This window comes from Sparassis crispa (assembly GCF_003851025.1).
Source record: "Sparassis crispa DNA, contig_000005F, whole genome shotgun sequence".
NCBI classification, from domain to species: Eukaryota; Fungi; Basidiomycota; class Agaricomycetes; order Polyporales; family Sparassidaceae; genus Sparassis; species Sparassis crispa.
The window spans coordinates 1,735,651-1,750,103 of NW_020939752.1; the positions used below are offsets into that span (position 1 = coordinate 1,735,651).

Genomic DNA, 14,453 nt, shown 5'->3' on the forward strand with positions numbered 1-14,453 from the left:
GGTAGATGTGTCCATGTCTTACCGTTCATACTTTCTGAGGAATCCTTACTGACCCTCTAGTACAGTTGCTCAGGTATGGTGCTCGCGGCCTATGGAATGTTCAAGATCCACTGCGCGAAGCAAGAGAATAGAGCCTCGGTGTACCCCAAACAGGTCACCCAAGCCATTAACGTTGTTTATCACAGAGGAACGCATCCGTGAGCTCACGCTACTCTCACACACATTGTTTTGGTCGTCAATGTGATCTCCACCATATCCAGTGGTGCGAAGCTTGAAATTGTGGGCACAACAACATCCTGGGGAAAACGCGTCTTGACAGCGTGGACTGAGGTTCGTTACCTTCGCTGATATGTTTTCTAGGTGGCAGACGTTCTGAAAGTACTGCATAGATCTGGGATGCTACAAACCATCGGCTTGTCGCATCCGGTACTATTGTCAAGATGGACCCTTGAGCTAAATTGTGATCCTGGTGTATTGTACCAATATCTCCTCCGTACATGCTTAGATGCTAGTGGAAGCCAGCGCGCTACCGGCAATCACTCGGAGATGTGAACAGGAACAGAATCTCTTCGTTGCGTGCATACAGGGAGATCTGATAAGTATTGAATATCCTAGAGCACTAGCTAATCTAGCGTACCTTCGTTGTGTGCATACAGGGAGATTTGAAGCAGCAATGAAGGTGTGAGGGAGTCTGGAAGAAGCTGTGTCATGACCCTATTTCAGGGTTACACTCTTCTGCACTCTGAAACAAAAGCATGGAGTAAGAGAGAAGGAATGCTGGCCCCTGGCGGTCCCCACCACAAGACCAGTCTGCACCAACCTCTACGTGGTCCAGGGGACTAGTACCTCCGCAAGAGGGAAGCTAACGGGTGCAGAAGAAGAAGAAGAAAATCGCAAAAGGCTAGGGCAAACACCCAAACAGAATGCAATCTGCAAAACACAACACAAGGTCCGTCTAACCATAATTCAGACAGCTCGCAGATGCACTACCCGTTCCCTATGCCAAACCCCCTGGACTAGATACTTCAGACATCATTCATCATGATGAAAGCTCACACCGAGCTGCGGCCACCATACCGCTGGCCATACCAGGCCCTCCACACCCGGAAAAATTAGACACACCACAGTGTGATGTAAATACCATACACCATAATACAATAACCCGCCAGACAACAAAGCACAAAACAAGGTACTAAAACTATCCCCACTCCTACCACCAACATAGACACATCACCACCGATGCAGGCCACGTCACCAGTCAACAATTACCAAAATAAGCAATCAGATGATATAAGCAAAACATGAAGATCCGAATGACCAACCTACAGATCGCTCCAGTATTATACTACAAAACCCTTAATAATCCAAGTACCTACCCTTGCGACCGCCACACTAAACCCATACCAAATGAATACTCTATGTTTTTGTACACACGTGCCCAAACCAGATCCCACCCCCCCTTCACGTCAAACTCAACAAGATGTCGGCAACATAAACACCCAATAAATCACTAAAAGGATTGACCGACCAGAAACACACCCCAACGGAAAACCCCCATACCACCACGATGAGCCCACAAAATCGTCCATCCTCCCCATGGATCCCATCCTTCTTCTTCAGCCCACCGAAACCATCCTCACCCCTACTCTCACACGAACCCGTCGCACCAATCTCTATAACAGACAACTCCCGCATCCCTCTCCCACACTCCTCCGACCTGGCCCCAGATGGTTCCTTGAATGAAGAAGTCATCTTCAACCCCCCCCCTCCTCGAAACCTTCTCTGGTACAATAACAGTATAGATCCATAAGCCAATCGGGAAACCATCACGTACCCGTCCATAGCGAGTCGCCCTCCCCACATACATACCCCTTGCAATAGGATGTCAGCTCAGAGCAGGACGATATGGCAGAGGCATCATCACCAGCATCCTGCACCTCGGAGATTGTCATATCACCTTCAGGGTACTCGAAACCTCATGCTGTGAGACCTTCTACATATCAACCCATCTCGACTGGGCAGATCCAGCCTATTGCAATGTCAGAAATCCCCACCACGGACATAAGGCCGGAGACTCCCATTGGCTCGGCGATAGATGTAAGTCACATGTCTCAAATCTGAGTCCAGACCCCACACGTGAAATCCGCGCCCAGAATTTTAGATACACGTGTATACCTCGTGCTCAATCTAGACCCAAATACACCGAGTACAACCATTGTGTACCATGACACTACACCCGACGCTCCTACCTCATACAACACAGGTAAGTCACAATACACAAACTCACCCATCTGCAACCTGGGTCAGCACAACATAACCTGCAAACAGAGAACGCAGGAATGAGCTCTTAAAGCTTATCTGATGCACTCCCGCCAGCCCCTCTCGCTGAACCGTGAATGTCAACGAGTCGCTGTCACCCCCCACGAGGCGCGATGAGGACCCACTACAACAGCGAGAAAAGCAACGACCCCACAGAATGCATGCAACCAACGATCCGACCCGATCTCATACTGCGTCTACCTGACAACCACGACGAACGCACCACGTAAGCAGCACACTGAACTGTTAACCTCTCAGCATTCTCACAATGCCCGAGTAGAACAGCGAACACAGAAAATCAATTCCCTCCACCGCGCGGTAAGACACATGTCCCTCTCCCATCCCTGAAACCAATACTAAAATGTACATAATTCTCGCACCCGCTCACTGCGCGACATCCTACCCATATAGACTATCTAACAGCAATTGAAACCGCATCAGAAGACCCCGATGACTGCCCGTCATACACCCTCCACCTCACCCCACAATTCTTTGATCACACCTTTCAGTCATGTTACCTGAACTGAACTCCCATTTACCCTGACATTGTCATGAACTGGACAGCCAGCGGACATCGGCCCATTGTCACCATATTGACCTCTACCAGCAGTGGGCCCATATCTTTCATGTGTGGGATACCAGCAGTGGGCCCACCGCTAGTGTTCTTCTCCCAGTGCTCGGCCCACTAGCAGGGCATATTACAGTGTTGTAACCATTAAGCAATGGGCCCACCGCCACAGGTCAGAGGGTGGGCCGACGCCAGAGCATGTTATCGCCATCGATGGGCCCACTGCCAAAGTATGATCAATGAGCAGTGGGCCCATCACCACAAGTGTAAGATGACGGATGGGCCCACCGCCAAAGGTCAGAGTGTTGGCCATGGCCAGAGCATGTTTGTCTGAGCAATGGGCCCACCGCCAGAGTATGATGAATGAGCAGTGGGCCGATCGCCCAGAGTGTGACCTGAAGGATAGGCCCACCGCCAAAGGTTAGAGGGTTGATGATTGCCAGAGCATGTTATCGCCAGCAATCGGCCCATCACCAAAGCACCCTCAGTGAGGGCCTTACTGCAAGCACCCATGGGATAGGTCATCACCAGGACATGTTTCCACCAGCAATCGGCCCACTGCCAAAGGTCAGAGGGTTGGCCAATGCCAGAGCATGTTATCGCCAGAAATCGGCCCACCGCCAAACCCAGTGGGTTGACAATCACCAGGATATGTCATCGCCACCAATGGGCCCATTATCACATACAGCCCTGCAGTTTCCAGGCGCATTGGTGGTGATGATGTGCTCTGGTGATCGCCAACCCTCTGACCTTTGGCGGTGGGCCCATCACTCACCAGCACTCATGGCGGAGGGCCAATTGGTGGCGAAAACACGGCTTGGCGATGGCCAACCCTCTGACCCTTGGCAGTGGGCCCTTTGCTGGTGGAGCAATATTCCCATGCAGTGAAGCTCTCACTCAGGTCCTTTGGGGATGGGCCAATTGCTGGCAACAACATGCCTTGGTAATGGCGAGCGCAGTCCGCCCATCTCAAGAGTACACTGGAGGAGTGATGGGCTTTAGAGCTTAGTGATGCAGAAGTGAATGTATCCATTTTGTACTGGTATATAAGCTGTTACATAGCGGTCATATATTGCTAACACCAGAATGCTCAAAGACACTAGTTCAGTTGCTGCGATACACCTTGCCACGAATGTCCCTCAGAATGTACCCCATTTGGAACACGGTCAAGCTGGCATTGAGGTTCGCAACGTGCATATCCTCAGTGAGGTTAAGCTCATGCTGAAGACGTACAATGCACTCCCGCAACATGGCGCAACAATGACTAACCACAAAGCTATCACCTTCGTCATCGTCCACTATGAATAAGGTCAAGATCAGACTGAAGGTTGCCAGGGATGTACTCACTAGAACTGTCTGCCTCTGCTGTGATCTGTGCAAATGATCTACCGAGGTGGGCCACTTGTGAGCCAGAAGCGGCATTCGTCTCTCCAGGGACTGCCATTGGCAGCAGCTGTGTGATATCTGGGAATAAGCCTGGAACCTGTTCTCAATGGGTGGGACGATGGATCGGCAGCTCATCTGGAAGTGCTGCCAGACTTGGCATCCTGGAAGTAACAGTGACTGGCTCGATGCTGCCTTTCCACTAGTAGGCACCCTCTATGTATACAATGTTCCCAGTTGACTGGGGGAGAAATTGTGCACAACCTGGCCACCATTGTAATGAGCACATTGTAAATATATTGTACACATTATTGGCCAGATTGTACATGCATTGTAGATATATTGTACACATTATTAACAAGATTGTACATGCATTGTGCACATTGTATACAAAATAAAGTTACACTCAGCCAGGATTGAACCCCTGACCTGCCGGCACATGCTTACATAAGCCAATATTATATACACTTTCCCACTAAGCCATTCTGCCATGCTATTTATTTAGCCTTAATTGTATACAAGGCTACTATCTATGCTAAGAGATATTATAATGCCTTGTAATGACTACTACATTCCACTTATTACATAATCTAATCCTCTACTAATAGAGATTGAACTTTTATAATAGCTTTATTACAACATATTTTAGCACCTTTGGCATAAATAGTAGCCTTGTATACAATTAAGGCTGAAGAAATAGCATGGCAGAGTGGCTTAGTGGGAAAGTGCATATATAATATTGGCTTATGTAACATCTTTGTCAGTTATGAAAGATAATCTTTTCTATCAATAAGTAGCAAATTTTCATAAGAATTGCTACTTTTGAGTAGACTTATTTGTAGGTGCATAGATTAACTCAGGATAATCGTAATATAATCTTTCAGATAATCTGAGGATAATCTTCTGGATAATCTGAGAATAATCTGAAGATTAGTAATAAAATACAATTTTAACTTTGACATCAGCCAGGATTGAACCCTGGACCTTAGGTTGATTTTATAGAATATAATTTCAAGTAACACTTTAGACCACTTGACCATTAGGCCATACATCACAACTATCTTATATTAAATTAGACATCTTTTTATTGAAAAAGACTTAGCCAAATTCTGTCTATTAGAAAAGAGTAAGTAAAAGACACTTGACTTTTATCATAGATAGACAAGCCTTATAGACAAACAGTACTCTGCATCTTATTATAGTCTTGTTCTACAGCTTACAGTTTTTGTAAACTATCATGCAGTACTATAGAGTATCTTAATCTAGTCATCTATAATATATAACAAGTTATTGAGAGACAGTATTTTATTTGTTCATTTTAGGCTTATACTCTAGAGTCTATTATATTATAGACTGAGCACTTATATATACAAGATTTTTATAGCTATCTTCTAATTGTATGGCAAAATTCTGTTTTGCTGAAGTAACTGTAGAAACATATATTCTATTAATTACATATTGTACTACATTATATGAAGGCTGCAAGCATTAGAAAAGACTATAAGACTCAGAGTAATGTTTGTTTATAAGTCTTGTCTATCTATGATAAAAGTCAAGTGTCTTTTACTTACTCTTTTCTAATAGACAGAATTTGGCTAAGTCTTTTTCAATAAAAAGATGTCTAATTTAATATAAGATAGTTGTGATGTATGGCCTAATGGTCAAGTGGTCTAAAGTGTTACTTGAAATTATATTCTATAAAATCAACCTAAGGTCCAGGGTTCAATCCTGGCTGGTGTCAAAGTTAAAATTGTATTTTATTGCTAATCTTCAGATTATCCAGAAGATTATCCTCAGATTATCTGGAAGATTATATTAAGATTATCCTAAATTAATCTATGCACCTACAGATAAGTCTACTTAAAAGTAGCAATTCTCATGAAAATTTGCTACTTATTGATAGAAAAGATTATCTTTCATAACTGACATCACTGTATGTAAGCATGTGTCGGCAGGTTAGGGGTTCAATCCTGGCTGAGTGTAACTTTATTTTGTATACAATGTGCACAATGCATGTACAATCTTGTTAATAATGTGTACAATATATCTACAATGCATGTACAATCTGGCCAATAATGTGTACAATATATTTACAATGTGCTCATTACAATGGTGGCCAGGTTGTGCACAATTTCTCCCCCAGTCAACTGGGAATATTGTATACAAAGGTGTGGCCCACAACTGGCCTTTCATATAGTGAATGACAGGTGCATCATGGCGGAAATTGCTGTCATCGAAAGTGCGAGCTGGCGAGTGAGAGGGTGCCGATGGCAGAGGCGGTGGACTTAAAACATCGTCCAACAAAGGCCGCCTCTTTGGAGGCGAAGCACTGGGACTATTTAGCCACCGGACCTGGCTACGCACAGGCATCGTGCCAGGGCTGTCTATCACCAGAGCTCGCCGTCGTCCTGGCGTGGCGGGAGGACTATTGTCAAAGTCCAACAGTTTCGGCACTGGTTCCACGTCAAGTGTCTCGTCCACCAGCATGCACCTCGCCATCGGCGTACTTGCTTGACTATCGAAGTGGATGGACGGACGTGGTGTAGCGTCAAGGGGCTCAGCGATGAGCGATCGTTAAGGGAGTTGGGAGGTATCAGGAGTGCGAAAGTCGAAAGGGTGAGCTGGTGGAGGAAGGAGAGTAGCTTCCAACAGGGTGCATCGAGGGATTGGCGAGATGCCAGGAGTGTCAAAGTCGAACATTCCACCGGGCGCAGTGGGGGTGGAATCTGAGATGAGTGCACGCCTATGAATTGGCGAACTGCCATGACTTTCATCCTAAGCTGGCACCAGAGGGTCAGGAATAAGTGCGCGACTTCCCTCCACAGGCGCCACAGATCCAGATGACGCCTGTACCTTTGGCGAGGCGTGGCGGTGGAGATGCTCATGTGGCGAGTTGGATGGCGCAAATGGAGCCGCCAGGGACGGGGTAGTGTGGCGGGGCGCGAGGGGTGTCTGAGAAGCAGAGTGGAGAGGCAAGGAGATCTGAGCAGATTGAGGAGAGTCAAGGAGATCCGAAATGAGTGAACGACGGGGCTCAGCGATACTATCCTCCTCATCCAACTCGCCCATCATAATGTCCAGCATGTCAGGAGGTTTTGCGTCACTGGCCATGGCAGGTAGATTGTGGCGAGCAGACAAGTCTTCGATCAGTCCTGGATCGCGGGAGATCAGTTGTAGAAAGGGGATTGATATGACATAGAAAGGTCAGATAATGTCACAAAGGAGTCAGATTCCACAAGGAGAGCAATAGAACTTACTGTTGGGAGCCATGAGAACTTGCGGCAGGTCACACTGACCTTGAGAGACTTGAGAAATCGTGCAAGTCCAGTGATCACGTGCAAAGCACGTGGTCGCGTGGCGTGTGAAGTTGAACTTGGTGCAGATCGTGTCTGCCAGCTTATAGCGTCGTCTGCTCCACCTCCGCTGTACTGCAACCTCTGCTTTTAAACACCCTCACACTTTCTTCTGCCAAGCTCACCATGCCTCTGGATATCGACCCCAACTATGTTCTGCAGGTCGCGCGACTGACGGCCATTGTTGCAGCGGCACCTCGCCAGAACGACCCTCGCTATCCGGACTGGGAGACGAGAATTTACCTCAAAGTGGTAAGTCATCGGTCGAAGGTCTCGCATGCACTCACCGCATATGCCACACAGAGTTGGCTTGAAAAGAGTTTCCCGCAGCCCTTGAGGATGCCTGGCATTGTCATTAGCGCGTTGCTGGAATTCACCCGGGCATATCAGCAGAAGGCCCTGGCGCGGCTGGACCACATATCAAATGACGATGAGAGGATATACAAGAGGTACCCTCTGGCTGTGCGCAAGTATGGGGAGTGTGAGGACCTGGGAAGGCAGTGGTGGACTGAAGGTGAGTCACAAGCATTGTAAGACGTCGAGTGACACACTGACTGCACCAGATTCATAGCGCAAGCTGCCACCGGTGAAGAGTATGCCAGTGGCTGGCTTGGGCAATGTGCCAGCCGATGATGACACCCAGGGATGTGGCGCGGAGGACCTGGGGACCGGGGACCTTGTCACCAAGGGGAAAGGCAAGGAGAGAGCTAACAACGATGCCAGGACAGGTATGATGGGTGATCGTATCGTCCACGTGGAGGCGAGGGAGGACAAGAGAAAGGGAAAGAGCAAGGAGAAGGTGCAGGGGAAGGCGGCCCATGCGATGAGAGAGGGAGAGGGAGAGGGAGAGGGAGAGGGAGAGGGAGAGGGAGAGGGAGAGGGAGAGGGAGAGGGAGAGGGAGAGGGAGAGGGAGAGGGAGAGGGAGAGGGAGAGGGAGAGGGAGAGGGAGAGGGAGAGGAGCAGGAGGGCGAGGACGACAATGATGCTGACAATGATGACGGTGATGAGGATGACGATGCCGACAAAGATGATGACGATGAGATGGCAGAAGACGTGCCATGTGCAGGCCAGCCCAAATCCATCGAGGTTGATGCGGCATCGCCTGCTCTGCCAACTGCCAGACCAACATCGATCTCGCCAGCTGCCCCACCATTCTGAAAGCGCAAGGCCATCATCACGGAGTCGAGTGAGGAGAGTGAGAATGAGGAGGTGGCTCTGAAGGCGAAGCAGATGAAGCCGATCGAGGTCACAAAGGAGAAAGGCGAGGCCCCGACCACCTTTGGTCGAGCGCAGCGTGCGCAGAAGAGGATGGCGCAGACCGAGGTGGAGGGCTCGAAGGTGAGCATGAAGAACAGTGGGAAGAGGAAGGCGAAGGAGTCAAGCGATGAAGAGAAAGTACCGACCGTCAAGCCGCCAAAGAAGAAGCGCGCGATGAAGGAATACAAGAGCAAGTAGTTCATCGAAAGTGAAGATGAGACTCCAGCGCTGCCTTCCAATCTACCCGCCAAGACCGCAGGGGACTCTAACGCCGGTGTTGCAAAGACGAACGCCCCTGCCAAACCTGTCAAACAGACAACGAGGATCATGGCGTCACCTCATGTTGGACCGAAGGTAAAGGCGAAGGGAAAGGCAAAGGCGACAGCGAAGGGGAAGGTGACAGCGAAGGGGAAGGTGATGGCAAAGGGGAAGGCGACGGTGAAGGCGAAGGTGATGGTGTCGCAGAAGGACATGTGGAAAAAGATGTCCACCCGCATGTCTGACTTCATGTGGGCACATGCAACAGATTCGGTGAGTAATGATCTTGTCAGACATTGACTTGTGCTAATGTTCCTGCAGCTCGTCCCTTGTGTTGGCTGCAAGGAGAAAGAGTGGCCATGCAAGCTCAACACCGCCAACTTCGGTCGCTGCCTTGAATGTGCAGCACGAGGTGTCAGTTGCAGCATCGCGCCAAGGAATACGGACAGCGTGTTCCTGCGAGGAAACTCACACACTGCACAGCATGAGTTCCAAGAGATGTGCGCAGTGCTGGTGGTAGAGGGCAAGCCACTGCCGATGTCGCCACCTTCATATGATGTCAAGGTTGACTCCGATGAGCCCGACGGTGCAGAACCAATGGTCATGGGAGCGTCGAAGCGCAAGCCGCTGAAGAAGACCAAGACGCGCAATGCTGCAGCATCCAGCTCCAAGGTCAAGGGTGGCGAGGAGGTCGAGGCAATGAAGCAGAAGGTGACTGCCACGCCCAATGAAGCCAACCCTGAAGGTGAGGCCTCGGTGGAGAAATTGTCGAAGTCCAAGCGTGCCACCAAGTCCGCCACCACCACTGGAGCCATGGCTCCCTCAAACTCTGGCAAGGTCGCCAACTCTGGTGAGGTCTCCAAGTCTGGTGCGCCTGCCAAGTCTGGTGCAGTCGCAAAACCTGGCGAAGGTAAGAAGTCAGGACCCAAGCCAAAGCCGGTGAGGAGCCAAAACTCAGGTGTGCAAGATGATGGCGAGGTCACCAGGACCTCAGTATGTGAGGCGAATGAGGTCCCGCCTGCCAAGTCTGTTGCGAAGGAGGGCGGGCAGACAACAAGGGTGGCGATGAGAGGTCGCTCGGGCCCAATGGTGCCCATGATCACCAGGAAGGCAAAGGCAAATGCTTGGAAGGCAGCAGCCAAGACGCCTCTGGTGGAAGGCGATGGTATGGAGGAAGCAGCCAGGCTGGCAATGGAGGCGGTGCAGGCTATGGCCTTCCAAACAGGGCCAGCTGCTCCGCTGCAAGCTAGCAGCAGCAAGCGCATGCTGACACCAGTCGCCGATGAACCAGAGGATGTGCCAGAGTTTCAGGCAGAGGTGGCGGAGGATGAGGTAAGCAGGACATTTTCTCGCAGCTGGAGTCAATGTAACCATGAAACAGCACGCGTCCTTGGAGCGGCCACACGATGATCGGCGGCGTTCACTGCTGACGCCCCACGAGATGAGCGCAGGAGCTGCCGAGGTGGCACAGGAGGTGACGCCCTCCCTGGACGTATCCAAGGTGTCAAAGAGAGCGAAGTCCTCCGCATTGGTGAAGGCGGGACACATCGATGGAGGGCGAAGGCCAGCAAAGAAGGGCACCACATTGGACCGCAAGGCAGCAAAGAAGGAGGTGGAGGTGAAAAGGGATGCAAAGGCGAATCGCCTCAGAGCAGTGCCTCCGACCAGCAAGGGTGAGTGCACCCGCCACAGGGTCGAATCCATGCAGTGCTGACCAGGGATACAGCACCCCACTTGCGTGATGTCCAGCGAGTGTCTACAGGAAGTCCTGCTCCATCGAACGAATGCGACACCCCCAGTGGTGAAGAAACCTCGCAGTCATCCAACGATGACTGCGCAAATTGTGCCGAGTTGCGACAGGAGTTCCTGGCACACAAGGATGAGATGGAAGTCCAATTCCAGGAGAGGATGGTGGACCTCAACACCATCAAGGCGGAGATCACAGTGGCGCTGCAGCGAATCAACCCGCCATCCGCGCTTCAAGAAAATGCCCGGAGCATTTGCGAAGAGGTCAAGTTGGCGATGGAGGAGTTTCGCAGGCCGGTCACCATCGAGCTTCAGGAGAGCGTGAAGTTGACAGTGGCGGACCTCGTCGCCCAGCGACATTGCCTGCCAGAGCTCAAGGAGAAGGTCAACAGGTTGGAGCAAGGCGTGAACCAGACGGTGAACCAGGCAGACATCAAGAAGCTGCAGGGTGAATTGGCCGACCTCCATCATTCGATGGAGCTCCAGGCAGCGCGGTCAGACAGCATGGAGAAGGAGCTCAGGTCTTCGGCGGCAGAGGTGATCGCTCAAGCGAGCAAGCTGGAGATGGAGTTGGTGCTCGCCAAAGAGGATTCGATGGCGGTGGCGACGTCCGCTTTGGATGAAGCGAAAAAGGTGGGGAAGGAGGTGGCGATGGCGAGAGAGGAAACCTCACTGGTGGTGAAGTCTTTGGACGCATTCCGAGAGAAGGTCGACTCCACCATGGTCTTTACCGCCTTTCGCCCCGGTAGCCACAATGTGTAGTCATTAGAATATTGATATACATGCTTTTTAACCTAGCATGGAATCTTCATGCATTCGATTCGCCACTGCCACGCCAAGTCAACTGAATGCCTGCTGAAGTTCTTGCCCACTCCCCTCGCCATCGCCACCATCTCCATGGCTTTACCTATGTAGATATATGGGTCTCATTATAGAAGGTGAAACAATGTGGAAGCCTACGAGTCTACTTTGAACTGGAGTTATATTGTCAAGGTCTGGTGCCACCACTGCGGGTCTTGCGACCTGCACCAACTTGGCCACTCTCTTTCACTTTGGCGGCTGCTTTCCTCAGATGCACCGGCTTCAGCTTGGTTTCTCCCTTGTCCTTGACCTTTGGGGTCTGAGGCAGAGCTCGTCTTTGCTTTGCGGGAAGTGTGTCACCATCATCCGAGTCCTCGGCCCTCGCATTCTTCTTCCTCGGTGACACCACTACCAACTCGTCCCGAGTACCATGTCCACGCTTCCGAGGTGGCGGATTGTCTTCGCCAGAGCTGTCTTCACCATCGGGCTCGGGACGTGCTGGTTGACATTTCTGCTTTGGATCAGGAAGCTTCTTCAAATCTTTAACAGCTCCTAGTGGATGCTGACTGTGGGTATTCTTGGCGGGCAACTCATCCATCGCTTGACGCTGACTGCAAGTGATCCTGCCGGGGATATTACTCTGAAGGGCATCGGTGATCGACCATCCCTGGAGTGCTTTGGCTTGACCTGACGGACGGCCTTTCATGGCTGCCGCCTTCCTTGTCTTAGGTATAAACGGAGGCGGTGGCGGTCGTTCGGCACCACTGCTAGGTACGGACAAGTGTGCATCGTCCTCTTCGCCATTGTCAGAGGCCCCACCACTGGTCTCCTGGCTCGGCCCTTCATCTCCTCCACTTGGAATGATTGGGTTGTTGGCCGTGGCGGCAGGCTGGTGAGCCTTGTGAACTTTGGCAGCGGTAGCAGTGCCATTGTGAGTTCTTGCAGAGGCATCACCTTCCTGCTCCTCCTGGCCCCCAAGGTCATCGCCACCTTGAGGGGCACCGCGTATGGCAGGCTTGCTCACTGGCTTCACCATGGCATGGGTGACATTCCCTTTCACCATGTCCAAGGTAATGATCTCGCAACAGCGAAGCAGCTGCTCTACTGCATCAAATGAGATCGCCGAGTTCACCACGTAGTCGGGAAGGTTCATCGGTTCGCCCTCCTCAATGAACTGAGATCATGTGAGGTCCCTCAGCACCATACCAATCACGAGTGCAGATTGTTGTACGCCCTGTGGATGTAAGAACTGATATTTTATCAGCCATGGTTTGTCGCCTAACCAGTTCTCGATGATGTCAAAGTTGTCCACTGCATGGAATGATGGCGGGAGGTCGCGCTGGCCATACGACCATTCGCTCCAGGGAATCGGATCATACCTGGCGAAATGATACATCTGGGGCTATATGACGGATGATCAATGGTGGCTATGAATCCTCACCAAAGGAGCTCACCACAGTCGCAATCTTGACTTCCTTCAGCATATCCTGGTATCGCAGTTTGACGGAAAGGGTGGCAAGAAACACGTCTCTCCTTTTGATGAGGTGGGGCACAGTACTCCCCACAGTACTCCCGCCAGTGAGATGTGGGGCTCGGCCTTGAAGCTCAAGCCTCAGCTCCTTTGTACTGAGCTCCAGTTCACTCGATGCTTCATCAGTCTCCTCCATGTCAAATCTGTGCAGTGCGCCCAGAGGAAGGTCTTGGCGACCTCGCTTTTCCTTCATCTTGGCATCGCCACTACTGCTCGCTTGAGGTGCACCACCATTGTTAGCCTTACATCCATTGGTGGTGGTGACCACCTTGCCCTTCACTTTATTCACAATCACGCTCTCGCCATCCCCTGAATCTTCATCGCTGGCAGTATCTTCTTCGGAAGCCATGCTGGGTATATCTGGCGAACTCCGATCAGAGTCTTGGCTGCTTCTGGCATCGTCTTCTGAGTCGTATGCATCTTTCATCTTGCGTTTATGCCCACCGCCTTTGGCTCCGCCAGGGACAGCTTTGCCCTTTGTCTCCTTCGATGCCGTCTTTTCCGTGACCTTGCACACAGGTTTACCCTTCTTCTTCGCCTTCCCCGCCTTCTTTGGTGTGAGTGCTTCTTGGACCTCATGTTCAGATCCTTCTTCTAATGCCTGTGCTGATCCGTCAAGTGGTGGAAGAGGATCATACTTGGCGGGAGCAGCTTTGCCATCCTTGTCGAAGTACTGGGTGAATTGCATGGTCTGCTCAGGTCCATGTTCCTCTTGGCGTGCCCGCAAGTGGTCGAGGAGGGCACGAACAGGAACACTTGTCATCTTTGAGAGATCGATCCACTGGAAGTTCTCAGGTAGCATCTCCGCTGGAATAACCTCATTGATGTCATCTATGCTGTTCAGCTTTGTCCATGGCGACTTGCAGTTCCGAACACCCTTCGCCAATGCTGTAAACTGATCAGCATCTCTCAACACCCAGTGAGAGTGTCATACCGTAGTGATGATTCATGAAGTCTCGAACTTGTACCTTCATCACCTTGAGAGGCGCTTCCGCCATACCTTCGGGCACTGACAGGAGCAGAGGAAAACTGTTGGCCGTCAACTGAATCTTGTCCATGGCCCGCATGCAATCGGCAGGTGTCTTCTTCACCATCACTGTAGTCTCAGTCACACCTAAGGAATCAGGTCAGTGTGCCAGCGACAATGCAACTGAGGTCTTCTTATCGTATTCACCTTTGGCCCACTCAGAGAACACCTTTGCTAGAGGCTAATAAGCACGCAGCCACCCAGGATAG

At 50.8% G+C, this 14,453-nt stretch overlaps 5 protein-coding genes across 5 annotated transcripts; 2 read left to right on the plus strand and 3 right to left on the minus strand.

The window, feature by feature from the left end:
* Positions 1-3,991: 3,991 nt before the first annotated feature.
* SCP_0605770 (hypothetical protein) lies at positions 3,992-4,331 on the minus strand (the record flags this gene model as incomplete). The annotated part of the gene is made up of 2 exons (XM_027759710.1): positions 3,992-4,185; positions 4,235-4,331. The coding sequence occupies 2 exons, from the start codon at positions 4,329-4,331 to the stop codon at positions 3,992-3,994; spliced, it is 291 nt and encodes a 96-aa protein (XP_027615511.1).
* A 2,714-nt stretch (positions 4,332-7,045) lies between these two features.
* Positions 7,046-7,540, minus strand: SCP_0605780 (hypothetical protein; the record flags this gene model as incomplete). The annotated part of the gene is made up of 2 exons (XM_027759711.1): positions 7,046-7,422; positions 7,528-7,540. The coding sequence occupies 2 exons, from the start codon at positions 7,538-7,540 to the stop codon at positions 7,046-7,048; spliced, it is 390 nt and encodes a 129-aa protein (XP_027615512.1).
* Positions 7,541-7,749: 209 nt separating this feature from the next.
* Positions 7,750-9,079, plus strand: SCP_0605790 (hypothetical protein; the record flags this gene model as incomplete). Its single annotated transcript, XM_027759712.1, has 4 exons — positions 7,750-7,875; positions 7,927-8,137; positions 8,226-8,710; positions 8,786-9,079. The coding sequence occupies 4 exons, from the start codon at positions 7,750-7,752 to the stop codon at positions 9,077-9,079; spliced, it is 1,116 nt and encodes a 371-aa protein (XP_027615513.1).
* A 129-nt stretch (positions 9,080-9,208) lies between these two features.
* Positions 9,209-11,647, plus strand: SCP_0605800 (hypothetical protein; the record flags this gene model as incomplete). Its single annotated transcript, XM_027759713.1, has 4 exons — positions 9,209-9,412; positions 9,461-10,471; positions 10,521-10,812; positions 10,866-11,647. 4 exons carry the CDS (start codon positions 9,209-9,211, stop codon positions 11,645-11,647), a joined length of 2,289 nt encoding a protein of 762 aa, XP_027615514.1.
* A 226-nt stretch (positions 11,648-11,873) lies between these two features.
* Positions 11,874-14,311, minus strand: SCP_0605810 (hypothetical protein; the record flags this gene model as incomplete). Its single annotated transcript, XM_027759714.1, has 4 exons — positions 11,874-12,860; positions 12,918-13,088; positions 13,141-14,105; positions 14,152-14,311. The coding sequence occupies 4 exons, from the start codon at positions 14,309-14,311 to the stop codon at positions 11,874-11,876; spliced, it is 2,283 nt and encodes a 760-aa protein (XP_027615515.1).
* Positions 14,312-14,453: the final 142 nt, after the last annotated feature.